The sequence below is a fragment of the Salmo salar genome, chromosome ssa22, assembly GCF_905237065.1.
Source record: "Salmo salar chromosome ssa22, Ssal_v3.1, whole genome shotgun sequence".
Classification (NCBI taxonomy): Eukaryota; Metazoa; Chordata; class Actinopteri; order Salmoniformes; family Salmonidae; genus Salmo; species Salmo salar.
In genome coordinates, this window is record NC_059463.1 from 48,973,365 (window position 1) to 48,989,652 (window position 16,288).

Genomic DNA, 16,288 nt, shown 5'->3' on the forward strand with positions numbered 1-16,288 from the left:
AATCAATTTTTATGCCATTTTTCTCGTAGAAAAGCGATAATATTCCGACCGGGAATCTCCTTTTCGGCAAACAGAGGAAAAAATCACAAAGACGGGGGCGGCCAGGTCACGCGCCTAAGCCCACAGTCCCTTGATCGGCCACTTGAGAAAGGCGATAATGTGTTTCAGCCTGGGGCTGGGATGACGACATTCTGTTTTTTCCCGGGCTCTGAGCGCCCATGGACGACGTAGGAAGTGTCACGTTAGAGCAGAGATCCTTTGTAAAAGATAGAGATGGCAAAGAAGTTCCAGAAATGGTCAGACAGGCCACTTCCTGTAAAGGAATCTCTCAGGTTTTGACCTGCCATTTGAGTTCTGTTATACTCACAGACACCATTCAAACAGTTTTAGAAACTTTAGGGTGTTTTCTATCCATATATAATAAGTATATGCATATTCTAGTTACTGGGTAGGATTAGTAACCAGATTAAATCGGGTACGTTTTTTATCCAGCCGTGAAAATACTGCCCCCTAGCCATAAGAGGTTAAGGGGTCACTAAGAGGTTAATAATGGTGTTGGAGTCGTGCCTGGCCATGCAGTCCTGAGTGTACAGGGAGTACAGGAGGTGACTGAGCACGCACCCCTGAGGGGTCCCCGTGTTAAGGATCAGTGTGGCGGATGTGTTGTTACCTACCCTTACCACCTGGACGTGGCCCATCAGGAAGTCCAGGATCCAGTTGCAGATGGAGATGTTTAGTCCCAGGGTCTTTACATCGCTGCAACTCCCGTCCGGACTCGAGAGAGGCGAAGGTCGAGAGGTCCTCCGAAACACAACCCAACCTAGCCGCACTGCTTCTTGACACAGTGCACATCCAACCCGGAAGCCAGCCACACCACTGTGTCGGAGGAAACACCGTACACCTGGTGACCTGGTCAGCGTGCACTGCGCCCGGCCCGCCACAGGAGTCGCTAGTGCACAATGAGACAAGGATATACCTGCCGGCCTGATAAGGGAATTTATATGTTTAAAGTAATGACTAAAGAATTCCACCCTGAAACGTAATTATTAGACTATGTGAAATGTATTAGCATAATTAGACTATAATCCAATAATGTAAGGGTGAGAAATGTGGGACTGAGAAAACACAGAGGACAATTGAACTATACGTGACCTGACCTGGTTAGAACTCTGAAAAACTTATGACAGGAAAGAGACCCTGTCAAGGTCCCTCTAATCTAGGGAGGGAGGGAATGGCATGGAACTGCCAGCTTAGTGATAAATGAGGAACGTGGACTGTGGGGAAAGATACAGCCCACCTACTGTTTGTGTGTGTGTGTGTGTCGTGTAAGTAGGTGGGGGTGGGAGTTATAAAATGACATGTTTTTTACTTTAGAGCGCTCTCTGAATAAAGCTTACGAACCTTTTGCAGAAGCTGAGTCTTTGCCTAATTATTATTAAACCCAGGGTCTTACAAACCTCGGGGATTGGTCAAAGCTTAAATAATTGTTTAGTTATCATCATTGGGATTGAAAATTCTCGTGACACGGCCAAACACTCCCTAACACGGACGACGCTAGGCCAATTGTGCGTCGCCCCATGGACCTCCCGGTCACAGCTGGCTGCGACAGAGCCCTGGGCTCGAACCCAGAATCTCTGGTGGCACAGATATCACTGCGATGCAGTGCCTTAGACCACTGCACCACCCGGGAGGCAACCCTCAGTGTATTTAAACCTATGTTCTCTGTTTGTCTGTTGCCAGTTCGTCTTGTCTTGCCAAGTCAACCAAAGTTTTTCCTAGCTCCTGTTTTTCCTAGTCTCTCTTTTCTAGTCCTTCCGGTTCTGACCTTTTGCCTGCCCTGCCACTGAGCACGCCTGCCTAACCATTCTGCCTGCCCCTGACCTCGAGCCTGCCTGCCGCCCTGTACCGTTTGGACTCTGGCCTGGTTATGAACGCTTGCCTGTCCTCGACCTGCCTCTTACCTGACCCTCGTTGTTCAATAAATATCAGACTCGAACTATCTGCCTCCTGTGTCTGCATCTGGGTCTCGCCTTTTGTTGTTATAGTAAGGTCTACACCTGTTGTATTCGGCGCATGTGACAAATACAATTTGATTTGATAATTGTTGCAGTCATTTCAGTCACTGTAGTAGCTGACGTGTATAGTCAGTGGTGGAAAAAGTATTGAAATCTCATACTTGAGTAAAAGTAAAGATACCTTAATAGAAAATGACTCAAGTAAAAGTGAAATTCACCTTAATTAAGAAAATAATATTTCAGTAGAAGTCTAAAAGTATTTGTTTTTAAATATGCTTAAGTATCAAAAGTAAATATAGTTGCTAAAATATACTTAAATAATTTAAAATTCCTTATATTAAGCAAACCAGATGGCACAATTGTCTTATTTTATTTATTTACAGATTGCCAGGTTCACAATCCAACCCTCAGACATAATTTACAAATTAAGCATTTGTGTTTAGTGAGTCTGCCAGATCCCCTATTGATGTCACTTGATTAAATCCACTTAAATCATTGTAGATGAAGGGGAGGAGACGTGGATTGGGTATGTGTGCCATTCAGAGGGGGAATGGGCAGGTTGCAGCAACCCCTAGTGCTGAGCCGGCTGAACATTGTTAACGCAGCCACGCAGAAAGGCTTGTGCACTGCGCCACTTGTGGGCGGATATATACACTCAGCCCTCTCTCTCTCCTTCTCCTTCTCCTCCTCCTCGCTCACATTCTCTCTTCTCCTCCATCAGGCAACATCCTGCTCTCGCCTCCATCTCCAGCAACCATGTCCAGCACTGTATCAGGTAAGGCATATGTTACAACCTATTGTTTATAAAATGGGGGGATATGTATTTATCAGATACAATCCTTCTGTTGTATGGTTTTAGATGGAATATCTAGATGTTATTGGAGATGCACTGATGGGTGGGGTGTATTTTGATATGTATTGCTCAAATAGGTTCTTCATTTTATATGTCATTTTTTTTTTACATGTAAAATAGATCTTCAGAGCATTTTTTGTTTGATCTAATGTCTGGCCACTTGAAAATCCACTATTCATGAATGGATGAGATCTTGGTTTCGCATTTGTTTCATTTGAGTGCTTCTAAAGGTCGTATGTTGAAACTGAGTATGTCTCTCTAAAATGACCAAGTGTGGATTATTTCAGGGGATCAGATGGTTTCCATTTGTGATTAGAGATCTCAGGGATTTGCCTCCAGTCATACCAAGGGCTGCGTCTCAAACGGTACCTTATTCCTTAATAAGTAATGCACTACCTTTGACTAGGGCCCTAGGGGGAATTGGGGGGCCATTTGTGACGCAGCCAAGGTGTGACTGCTGGTAAAATGCCGGCTTGATGACGCAGATCTGAAGCAGTAAAAAAAGGAATCTCACATTGAGGCTTGCAGTGCACGCGGCAAATTATACAGTTCAAATTCTAGGTCCTATACAGTTCATTATATAGGAATCACCAGGGGTGTAAACCTCTGACAAAACTATGGTACAGTATTGGATACAAAATATTATATTGAATTCATCTGATTCGATATAGTCTGATACTGACCTTTATTTGCTAATCCCTCTTTTGATGGCATTCATGATCATGACATTTCACTTTTGTGCCTGTGGGGGAGGGGGGGTGGGCATTTTAAAGTGTGTTGAATATGATAGTGAATAAATTGTCTTTGAAAGGCCTAATCGTTTTAGTTGGTGTGCGGGTAATTTGCAGTAATCTCTGACATGCTTAGCCCACCCAATTAGCCATGTACATACGATGTCAGTTCAGTTGGCTGTCATATACATTTTCAGTCCTAAAAGCCCTAAAAGTTAAATCCAACATTTCTGTTATTATGAATTGTAATTTGCAACCTTGTATTTAAAATACAAAAATGTTTCTTAACTATTGATGGCCTATTGCAACCCCGATCGGCCACCGCATTAACACGAGGGTTAACCAGCGCTAACTCAGTGTTCCATGCTCTGTGTAGCTTCTTTAGTTCTTGTCCTTCCATGAATCTGTTCACACAGATTGTGTGTGTATTAGTCTCATCTCTGTCTGAACATTGACCTACAGTATAATAGCTCCACGCTTGATTGAGGAAAAAGACAATAGGCACCTCATTTACAACAGCTATAGGATCTGGAAACATCATTGCCGACGCATCCAGCTAAAATTCAGGCAGATTAACAACAATACTAATTTCACCACTTTTTCATCAAAGAATAACAGTTCTCTGCACAGGTATTGCGGATGAAGTATATATACAGCATGGAAAAAGTAGTAAACATCTTATGGCAATGTGGATTATCATCCTTTCTTGTCAGTACTGTTGTTACAGTGTCAAAAGAATGTCTAAAGTATCCGTATTGTTAATGTTGCGACAGTTCGTTTCTGGTATCAGAACAAAATAGTCAGCACATAGTAACTTCTGATTTATTTGTACTTTAATTAATGCAAACACGTGTGTGGTAAATGGGTTGTTCGTATATACGGTCTCGCTGTTTTACCTCGCAGGGCAAACAGAGAAGAGAACGACACATCCTATTGTTCTCGCTTTTATACTCTGACAGAGATAGTTCCCGCTCAATGCTGGCCTGTCAGAGGGAGGAGGAGCGTGGTTTAAACTTGCTCCTCCTAACGTCGGTGTGCAGGCTGATCCCAGCGTCGTGACGCACTTCCTGTTGCCGGTTGTAGTTCTTCTTGTCTTCAACAGTTGATTTACCCGTAGCTTCCCCGGTATATTATATAAGTTATGCATACAAATAGTCAGTTCAACCCTAACAATCCCCCTTTTCACACCCCTTGGGGTGTGAACATACTCTAATAAGAAATTTCAGGGAAATTTAAGAGTCCCCCTTTTGACACCCCCTAGGGTGTCACTCAACACAATTTGTATATCTCCATTTTAATGATTAAGTGATTAGTAAAAAACCCTCACATCCTTCCGGCTACACCTATTTTGTACTAGGTTGACTATCAGTCATCCAGGAACTTCAAACCTTCACATAAGGAAAGACAAATAGTATACAGGATAAATTCATAACATATTATTCAACACGTATAAAAAATATTTTTGCGACAGTGGCTACACCTAACATGTGTGGGACAGACTCTTTGTCCCAGAACTTAAAACCTTCTCATCCACCTGCCACTACATTCAATACATATGAATTGATTGTGCATACGCTTTATTCAACCTCTTCCTCAACAGTAAAACAAGGATCGTCCTCCGACAGATCCATCTTTGGCCCAGAGCTGGATTTAGTGTTCTCCGGGGTCAATTCCATCAAAGGCATCATTCCGGTTGCTCTGACAACTTCTGTAAGATACTTTCTTATGCAAGTTCCTAACCACCCTTTGTGGTAATTCCTGTCGTATCCGTCCTTTGCTGGTACTAGCCCACCCTTCATCAGTTATATGTGCTCTGAGGTTACACATTTTCTCCTGTGCTTTCAAACCTAAGTCAGTCAGATTAACGATTACTTTCAGCCATTAAAATCATCTTAGTTCTCGGTGCCATTCTTGTATCTACAGGCCACACAACATATCAATAATAGGAACACCAGTACTAGGGTCAGAATTCCAGTATCCACCATAGATGTGTACTTGCCAAAAAAGAAATTCATCCAATTCCCCTCATATACCCCCGCTACACCATTCATTTCAGCAGATAGCTTGTCAAGTCTCAATAGGGCTTAAAATCATATCATTTCCATTACAATCCACCCGTTTTGCTAGATATTTCACATACATTATAACACATTTATTTTTATTGGATTCAGAAATTTCACACAAATTCAAACTAATTCATGCATCTCAATAGATGGTCTCATCTAACATGTGCTCCTCATATTTGAATGAATCCTCCACCAGACTCGGCGGTAGGTACTTGTCGTCTCATTGGTCTGAACTTTGACTCGGTCCGTAGCTCATCATCTGCTCCGTTATCCATCTCTCTAGAGTTCTGGTGATTAAACCTCTCGCACACGGGACCAAACAACAACCACACAATGCAAACACACTCATACAGGTGAAAGCAGCCCATAATACAGTTCTTACACCACTTTTCCATTTCCCAAACATGAGCTGTGCTATCAGAAATGTACGTACAGCAATGAACCTAATCATTCTACCTACACCGCCCTCTTTGCCCGTAACCTATCGAGAGTCATTCTATTTTACCAGGTCATGAGGGAGGTGGCGGATAATTGGTCAGAGAACCTCTTTACTGCATCCCCGGTTTCATTCATGAATCTCTGTTGATTATAAAAGATGTCATTAATTCAATCCACATTTTTATTTATTGTCAACTACCAAAATAATGTAGTGTTAAAGCCCTCACATATGTGATTCATAGCTTTGTATTCATCTGGAACCTCCCTGAGGATGCCAACAGCATCCATCTAGTCAAAGCTATTTCCATCCTTGTCAAAACTCCTCCTGTGCCTTCTTTAGCCTCCTATAACTGGTCTCTGATAATTAATGGTTGGACCAATAACCCCAGGGCGCAAGTTCCTAACCACCCTTTGTGGTAATTCCTGTCGTATCCGTCCTTTGCTGGTACTAGCCCACCCTTCATCAGTTATATGTGCTCTGAGGTTACACATTTTCTCCTGTGCTTTCAAACCTAAGTCAGTCAGATTAACGATTACTTTCAGCCATTAAAATCATCTTAGTTCTCGGTGCCATTCTTGTATCTATCACACTGGTGCTCATCAGGAGTTAAGGTGAACCGAGGTGGTTTGGCTAAGTACTTCAATCTGGCCAACCCCAATTCCTGTACAGCTGTCTGCTTCCCCAGGAAATTGTTTAATGTTTACCTTAAATTCTACATCTTGATCTTCTTTGATTCCTTATTCTGTATGTCACTCATCAGTGTATTATATAGTTTATCTTCTACTTCTTCTCAATGACAACTGTATCGTATGATTAGTACCAGAAGGTGGTGGATCTGAATGAATCAGAAAGATTAGACTATGATGCAGCTCAGAGTTTCTACTCTTCCCAAAAACCGCCAACCCTCTCCCGCCCTTAGTCTCGCTGCTTGGTACCACCCCATACTCACACCTCTAGGAGCACACACAGTGATGAACGGTCGGGATAGGACATCTTCGTTAAGGAGGTAACCCCCAGACCTTATTGGTTCTCGGCTCTTCTCCTAACTCTGTGTGTGATCATCAGTGCTCATATGTGTACATACCTTCTTGCAGTGGATAACGTGGACCCAAGTGACTCTCTCTGCTTTTCTAATGGCAAAGGCAATGGTTTAACAGCACCTGGTATGGGCCTTCCCAACGGGACTGCTTCCAGTTTTTTCTCCTCAGGGACTGGATCCACACCCAGTCTCCTAGTTGGATTGAGTGAATCACCTTCTCCTGTAATTCACCTGCTGGACACAAAATCTTGGACATACGGGTTTGGTTAACAGTCTTCTCATGTGCTCTGCTAGTATTTCTTCAATTTCTATGTCTACCTGTTCTGTTCTCTCTAACTCTGGCATTCTATAGGCTCTACCTAATTAGCTAAACTGTCATCCATCATTTAAAAAGATAGATCCCAGTAAATCAACACTAGGGATAATATCTTGTCCTAATATTCTAGCTACCATAATCATGTCCACCAAGTAAGTTGGGAACACTTCTACCCATTTGCTATACTTATCTGTTATTGTTAAACACCCCTTCTTCCCCTCAATTCGGAATAGTTCAATAAGTCAATTTCCAAATGTTGGAATGGACATTCTACAAAAAATGTTTTTGTTCTAGTAGCATCCTATCCTGTTCTATCGCCTGCTCTACCATACTCCCCCTTTTTATACATGGCTCAAACCATGTATCAATTTTGCTGCATTTCTTAACAATGTCTTTGGTAAGGTTAGTAAATTATCCTTATGTCAGCCCTTCTCTTGTAGGATTGCCCCCTTTCATATACCACATGTCCAATTCTCCCTGGGGCATTCATCCTTAGCTACCCTGTGCATTTCTCTATCAAGTGTCTTATCTTCTTTAAGATTTAACAACTACTTTCAACTAAATTATCATATCTTTTCCTAGCGAATTTGACCAAACATAACTTAAAATCAAAACTAAAATACATGCTAATGGAGCTGACAGGATATTAATATCCTATCTAAATGAACCTAACTACATTATCCTTCTATCTTCTATTCTTATGTCTTTTCTGTCTCTCCCAGTGTCATTTCTGTCCTCACCTGTTTATAATTTAACTATGCTGGTCGTCACTCACTAACCGTTATCTAATTCTTCTATGTCACTTTTATCTTCTCTTCCTTGCTTATGCTCTCCTCCTTCTACTTCCAACCCATCAAGGTCTCAGCAGTGCAGGGGAGTACTAGATGTCTCATTGTCTTATTACATAGCTACTTAAATTTATCTCGATACCCTCAATAATCCTGGATCACCTACAGATGTCATATTTCCCTGTCCTGTTGACTTAAGTCTACCATTATTAACCTTAATTAACAACAAAATATAATATTACTATTATATTAATTCCACAGTCTTGTTGTGTTAAATCTCTTCCACTGCTTTCAACCACAGCTGACTTCCTAAGGGAAAATAAACGTATCTAGATCATGTAAAAAATACCCCTAATTATCAAACGATATTCCCGTAACATAATCAGATCAAAATGACTAATCTGAACTACTCCCCAAAGAAAAATTATTGTACCCTTTTCGTCATTTTGTCTTCTCATTGGTTCAAATTATCAATTGTGTCTAAGAACTTTAACTCCATCATAATTATCAGTTATCCACATATCCTTAAAGTCAGTATCACAAATGACCTTAAATTCACCATCCAAATGGCTTTTCATTGCGGCTGATCAGACCACAAAAGGAAAAGTCACCAGAGGGGTCAAAAGTCATACCCCCTTTTCAGAACCGTGTTTCTTACTATATTAGACAAATGAAGCTAATAACTTTATCTACATTTTGTATCTCAAGTTCCCAGAACATTCCCTATTAAAAGAATTTCACGTGTTTAATTAAAACTCAGAAAACAAAACTTCAAAATGCCATGTGTGTATACCCCTTTAAGATATCCTGTCCCTAGATATTTTTCTCAAAAGAGCTAAGCGCTCCCTTTTCCATAAAATAACCACTTTGTCAGCATTTCCTCATACTACACCGATTCAGAAACCCAAAAGTGAACTACAAACAAAACCTAAAAATGCTTATAATTCCATTGTACTCCCCCCAATCATTAGTTTTAAACTTAATTGAACATGCGCTACCCTTGGATACAATACTGTACTTCAATCTATGAAACCCCATATTTTAACGTACTATTTGACTAATTTAACCCAAGATTGCTTAAAACCTTACAACCCTTTCAGTTTGTCTGCAAACCGGCCCATTCTGTTTGTTAGGAATACCCTGCCATTATACACAACTGTGTTTAATGTGCACCGTCCCTGTAAATATAAAATTAACTCAACCTGCAATTCACTGTACTGTCCTGACATTGTTCCACGTAATGGAAACAGAGTATAATGTTTAAATACATAAACTTCCTTTTCTAATTCACTGGTGTTACCTAAACATTCAAACCCAGAAGCAATAACCAGCTTCACATCACCAAATGCTGCCTTCCAGCCAAACATAGCCCAAGCATAGCTCAGCGCACATAACCAATTCCTTTCTCATCTTTTGTTTTACCCGTAAGCAAAAATATAACCCACTACTCAACCAACATTCTGCCTTACCTCTATAGTAAGATTAAAACCAAACTTTACAACTTCCTCTTCTCTTTCAGCTTCACACTTATGAAATATCCAAGACTTTAAAAGTAACATGTAAATCGCCATACTTATAAAAATAACATTATTCAACTCTTTCTCTGTATGCCATTTCCAGCAACAGACAACGTATTATATCAAAATCCCCTCGCTATTATTTTCTAATTAATTAGCCTTTCAATTTAAACTAATCAAGCTATCAAAACGTTACATTTATATCTTAAACAAACGCTAGCAACCGTATCTCTCCAGGCAAAACATATATTCGTACATTTTAGTCCCATGGTGCATGGGCTGGGATCCGAACCCAGGCCTCCCGCATGGCAGGCGAGAATTCTACCACTGAACCACCAATGCTATTGCTTAGAGCTGCAATTTCGGTGGTTGTGTCCTACTCAGTCACAATGTTTACAGGATGTTTTACAGTATCTGGCGAGATGTCCCGTTCTATCGCAGTTAAAACACCGCTTCTCTCCGTCATTGTCAGCGTGTCTCCCTGTTTTTCCCCTTCTGTCTACGGAGTCTCTGCTCCTCCCCGCTATTTCTCTTAGATTTGCTATCAGGTACTCTGTTACCCCGACAGTTACTGTTAGATGCTCTATCTCAACCGATTCACTCTTTTTGCAGTTTCGACCTATTTTATTGCAGTGTTTACACAGAACCTCACATTCTCTAGCGAAATGACCCGGTTTGTTACAGTTAAAGGATCCATTTCTCCCTTTCTTTTGTCTATTCCCATCCGGTCTTTGATTATGATAAACGAGTCTACTGGGGGCTCCGGGTTGTGCAGCACCATTTACACGCTCTCGACCCCACGTTCTCATCATTATATCTCCCTCTGTTTCTATCCACTTTTTTAATAAAGTGGCTAAATCCTGTCCTCCTCGTTACTTTGTTTTTCTTTCCCCATTTTCTTAAGTTTCTCTGTCATTGTCAGTCCTATTCTCTCCTTCTGTCTGGCTTTCTCCATTGCTTCCATAATTTTACCTTCTCTGGGTTCTCCCGCTTTCTTCCATTTCCCCTCTGCTTTCTGAATTTTCCGCTTCAATGCTCCCAGTATTCTACCTGGCTCACCTTCTGTGGGAACGCCATCAGGGGTCAATACCCAACCATCCTCTATCCATATAGTTTCTCTCCTCGTCTCTTCCATTCCTTCCCTCCATTGATTTCGAGCGTGGATTTCAGAGCCTTTAATACTCTCTCCGCTTCTTCACTGGTATTGATGTTTTTGTTTTACTGAATTATCCCCGTATTTATTTTCCGACCAACACAAAAATAATTGATAAATCAAATCAAAATCAAATCAAATTTATTTTTATATAGCCCTTCGTACATCAGCTGATATTCTCAAAGTGCTGTACAGAAACCCAGCCTAAAACCCCAAACAGCAAGCAAAGCATGTGAAAGAAGCACGGTGGCTAGGAAAAACTCCCTAGGAAAAACTCCCTAGAAAGGCCAAAAACCTAGGAAGAAACCTAGAGAGGAACCAGGCTATGAGGGGTGGCCAGTCCTCTTCTGGCTGTGCAGGGTGGATATTATAACAGAACATGGTCAAGATGTTAAAATGTTAAAATGTTCATAAATGACCAGCATGGTCAAATAATAATAATCATAGTAGTTGTCGAGGGTGCAACAAGCACGTCCGGTGAACAGGTCAGGGTTCCATAGCCGCAGGCAGAACAGTTGAAACTGGAGCAGCAGCACGGCCAGGTGGACTGGGGACAGCAAGGAGTCATCATACCAGGTAGTCCTGAGGCATGGTCCTAGGGCTCAGGTCCTCCGAGAGAAAGACAGAAAGAGAGAATTAGAGAGAGCATATTTAAATACACACAGGACACCGGATAAGACAAGAGAAATACTCCAGATGTAACAGACTGACCCTAGCCCCCGACACATAAACTACTGCAGCATAAATACTGGAGGCTGAGAAAGGAGGGATCAGAAGACACTGTGGCCCCATCCGATGATACCCCCGGACAGGGCCAAACAGGCAGGATATAACCCCACCCACTTTGCCAAAGCACAGCCCCCACACCACTAGAGGGATGTCTCCAACCACCAACTTACCGGTCCTAAGACAAGGCCGAGTATAGCCCACAACGATCTCCGCCATGGCACAACCCAAGGGGGGGGCGCCAACCCAGACAGGAAGACCACGTCAGTGACTCAACCCACTCAAGTGACGCACCCCTCCCATGGACGGCATGGAAGAACACCAGTAGGCCAGTGACTCAGCCCCTGTAAAAGGGTTAGAGGCAGAGAATCCCAGTGGAAAGAGGGGAACCGGCAAGGCAGAGACAGCAAGGGCGGTTCGTTGCTCCAGCCTTTTCGTTCACCTTCACACTCCTGGGCCAGACTATACTTAATCATAGGACCTACTGAAGAGATAAGTCTTCAGTAAAGACTTAAAGGTTGAGACTGAGTCTGCGTCTCTCACATTGGTAGGCAGACCATTCCATAAAAATGGAGCTCTATAGGAGAAAGCCCTACCTCCAGCCGTTTGCTTAGAAATTCTAGGGACAATTAGGAGGCCTGCGTCTTGTGACCGCAGCGTACGTGTAGGTATGTACGGCAGGACCAAATCGGAAAGATAGGTAGGAGCAAGCCCATGTAATGCTTTGTAGGTTAGCAGTAAAACCTTGAAATCAGCCCTTGCCTTAACAGGAAGCCAGTGTAGGGAGGCTAGCACTGGAGTAATATGATCAAATTTTTTGGTTCTAGTCAGGATTCTAGCAGCCGTATTTAGCACTAACTGAAGTTTATTTAGTGCTTTATCCGGGTAGCCGGAAACTAGAGCATTGCAGTAGTCCAGCCTAGAAGTAACAAAAGCATGGATTAATTTTTCTGCGTCATTTTTGGACAGAAAATTTCTGATTTTTGCAATGTTACGTAGATGGAAAAAAGCTGTCCTTGAAACAGTCTTGATATGTTCTTCAAAAGAGAGATCAGGGTCCAGAGTAACGCCGAGGTCCTTCACAGTTTTATTTGAGACGACTGTACAACCATCCAGATTAATTGTCAGATTCAACAGAAGATCTCTTTGTTTCTTGGGACCTAGAACAAGCATCTCTGTTTTGTCCGAGTTTAAAAGTAGAAAGTTTGCAGCCATCCACTTCTTTATGTCTGAAACACAGGCTTCTAGCGAGGGCAATTTTGGGGCTTCACCATGTTTCATTGAAATGTACAGCTGTGTGTCGTCCGCATAGCAGTGAAATTTAACATTATGTTTTCGAATGACATCCCCAAGAGGTAAAATATATAGTGAAAACAATAGTGGTCCTAAAACGGAACCTTGAGGAACACCGAAATTTACAATTGATTTGTCAGAGGACAAACCATTCACAGAGACAAACTGATATCTTTCCGACAGATAAGATCTAAACCAGGCCAGAACTTGTCCATGTAGACCAATTTGGGTTTCCAATCTCTCCAAAAGAATGTGGTGATCGATGGTATCAAAAGCGGCACTAAGATCTCGGAGCACGAGGACAGATGCAGAGCCTCGGTCTGACGTCATTAAAAGGTCATTTACCACCTTCACAAGTGCAGTCTCAGTGCTATGATGGGGTCTAAAACCAGACTGAAGCGTTTCGTATACATTGTTTGTCTTCAGGAAGGCAGTGAGTTGCTGTGCAACAGCTTTTTCTAAAATTTTGGAGAGGAATGGAAGATTCGATATAGGCCGATAGTTTTTATAATTTCTGGATCAAGATTCGGCTTTTTCAAGAGAGGCTTTATTACTGCCACTTTTAGTGAGCTTGGTACACATCCGGTGGATAGAGAGCCGTTTATTATGTTCAACATAGGAGGGCCAAGCACAGGAAGCAGCTCTTTCAGTAGTTTAGTTGGAATAGGGTCCAGTATGCAGCTTGAGGGTTTGGAGGCCATGATTGTTTTCATCATTGCGTCAAGAGATATAGTACTAAAACACTTTAGTATCTCCCTTGATCCTAGGTCCTGGCAGAGTTGTGTAGACTCAGGACAATGGAGCTTTGGAGGAATACCCAGATTTAAAGAGGAGTCTGTAATTTGCTTTCTAATGATCATGATCTTTTCCTCAAAGAAGTTCATAAATTTATTACTGCTGAAGTGAAAGCCATCCTCCATTTGCGAAGGCTGCTTTTTAGTTAGCTTTGCGACAGTATCAAAAATAAATTTCGGATTGTTCTTATTTTCCTCAATTAAGTTGGAAAAATAGGATGATCGAGCAGCAGTGAGGGCTCTTCGATACTGCACGGTACTGTCTTTCCAAGCTAGTCGGAAGACTTCCAGTTTGGTGTGGCGCCATTTCCGTTCCAATTTTCTGGAAGCTTGCTTCAGAGCTCGTGTATTTTCTGTATACCAGGGAGCTAGTTTCTTATGACAGATGTTTTTAGTTTTTAGGGGTGCAACTGCATCTAGGGTATTGCGCAAGGTTAAATTGAGTTCCTCGGTTAGGTGGTTAACTGATTTTTGTCCTCTGACGTCCTTGGGTAGGCAGAGGCAGTCTGGAAGGGCATCAAGGAATCTTTGGGTTGTCTGAGAATTTATAGCACGACTTTTAATGCTCCTTGGTTGGGGTCTGAGCAGATTATTTGTTGCAATTGCAAACGTAATAAAATGGTGGTCCGATAGTCCAGGATTATGAGGAAAAACATTTAGATCCACAACATTTATTCCATGGGACAAAACTAGGTCCAGAGTATGACTGTGGCAGTGAGTAGGTCCAGAGACATGTTGGACAAAACCCACTGAGTCGATGATGGCTCCGAAAGCCTTTTGGAGTGGGTCTGTGGACTTTTCCATGTGAATGTTAAAGTCACCAAAAATTAGAATATTATCTGCTATGACTACAAGATCCGATAGGAATTCAGGGAACTCAGTGAGGAACACTGCATATGGCCCAGGAGGCCTGTAAACAGTAGCTATAAAAAGTGAGTGAGTAGGCTGCATAGATTTCATGACTAGAAGCTCAAAAGACGAAAACGTCATTGTTTTTTTTTTGTAAATTGAAATTTGCTATCGTAAATGTTAGCAACACCTCCGCCTTTGCCGGATGCACGGGGGTATGGTCACTAGTGTAACCAGGGGGTGAGGCCTCATTTAACACAGTAAATTCATCAGGCTTAAGCCATGTTTCAGTCAGGCCAATCACATCAAGATTATTATCAGTGATTAGTTCATTGACTATAACTGCCTTGGAAGTGAGGGATCTAACATTAAGTAACCCAATTTTGAGATGTGAGGTATCACAATCTCTTTCAATAATGGCAGGAATGGAGGAGGTCTTTATACTAGTGAGATTGCTAAAGCGAACACCGCCATTTTTAATTTTGCCCAACCTAGATCGAGGCACAGACACGGTCTCAATGGGGAAAGCTGAGCTGACTATGCTGACTGTGCTAGTGGCAGACTCCACTAAGCTGGCAGGCTGGCTAACAGCCTGCTGCCTGGCCTGCACCCTATTTCATTGTGGAGCTAGAGGAGTTAGAGCCCTGTCTATGTTCGTAGATAAGATGAGAGCACCCCTCCAGCTAGGATGGAGTCCGTCACTCCTCAACAGGCCAAGCTTGGTCCTGTTTGTGGGTGAGTCCCAGAAAGAGGGCCAATTATCTACAAATTCTATCTTTTGGGAGGGGCAGAAAACAGTTTTCAACCAGCGATTGAGTTGTGAGACTCTGCTGTAGAGCTCATCACTCCCCCTAACTGGGAGGGGGCCAGAGACAATTAATCAATGCCGACACATCTTTCTAGCTGATTTACACGCTGAAGCTATGTTGCGCTTGGTGACCTCTGACTGTTTCATCCTAACATCGTTGGTGCCGACGTGGATAACAATATCTCTATACTCTCTAAAATCACCCCGCTTCTAGCCCACCTCGCTTCTAGCCCACCTATCTAAACTTGGTGTTCGTACACTTGACAAATACCAGATATCAACAAAATCAATAAATCAAACCATTCTACACCATCAAACATTTAAACATTGAAACAGCAAGTTAATTGATAAATCAACCCGTTTTAGCCCCCCTTATTCCAACGTGGTGCCTGCGTACCATCAACCATTGAACATAAATCAATTGATAAATCCCCAGCAGTGCCCACGATAACCCATCAATTAAAACATATATTTCTTCAAACTTAACCATACCCTTAGTACATCAAAATCACATTACCCCACCATTCAAAACATATACGTTACAACCCAAGGCACGCCTGCAGTATGTGCCTTACCAATAGCCACAATTATCGTCCTATGTAAAATATTCCTCCAGTCCTTTTACTGGCCTTTAAGTTATTTCAATTATTCCCTTTACCCCCGGGTCGCACCCTCCAAGTGACAATCCCAGCCTGAGGTCTCAGTATTTTCTATTTTATTTCTCCGGGTGGCACCCTGTATGTTACGATCCCAGCCGGAGATTTCGTTATTCAATTATTCCCTATTTCACCGGGTCGCACCCTACCCGTAACGATCCCAGCCGGAGATTTCAGTTTCTATTTTTATTTCTCTATTTCTCCGGGTCGTACCCTTTGTTACGATCCCAGCCGGAGATTTCAAT

General features: G+C 42.2%; 1 protein-coding gene across 1 annotated transcript in view; it reads left to right on the forward strand.

The window, feature by feature from the left end:
* The first annotated feature begins 2,619 nt into the window (after window positions 1-2,619).
* Window positions 2,620-16,288, forward strand: part of LOC106583652 (stathmin-3) — a 35,542-nt gene continuing 21,873 nt past the window's right edge. Inside the window, exon 1 of the mRNA XM_045705115.1 lies at window positions 2,620-2,790. Coding sequence (XP_045561071.1) covers window positions 2,772-2,790 — 19 coding nt within the window. The 5' untranslated portion in view covers window positions 2,620-2,771. The remainder of the gene's footprint in view (window positions 2,791-16,288) is intronic.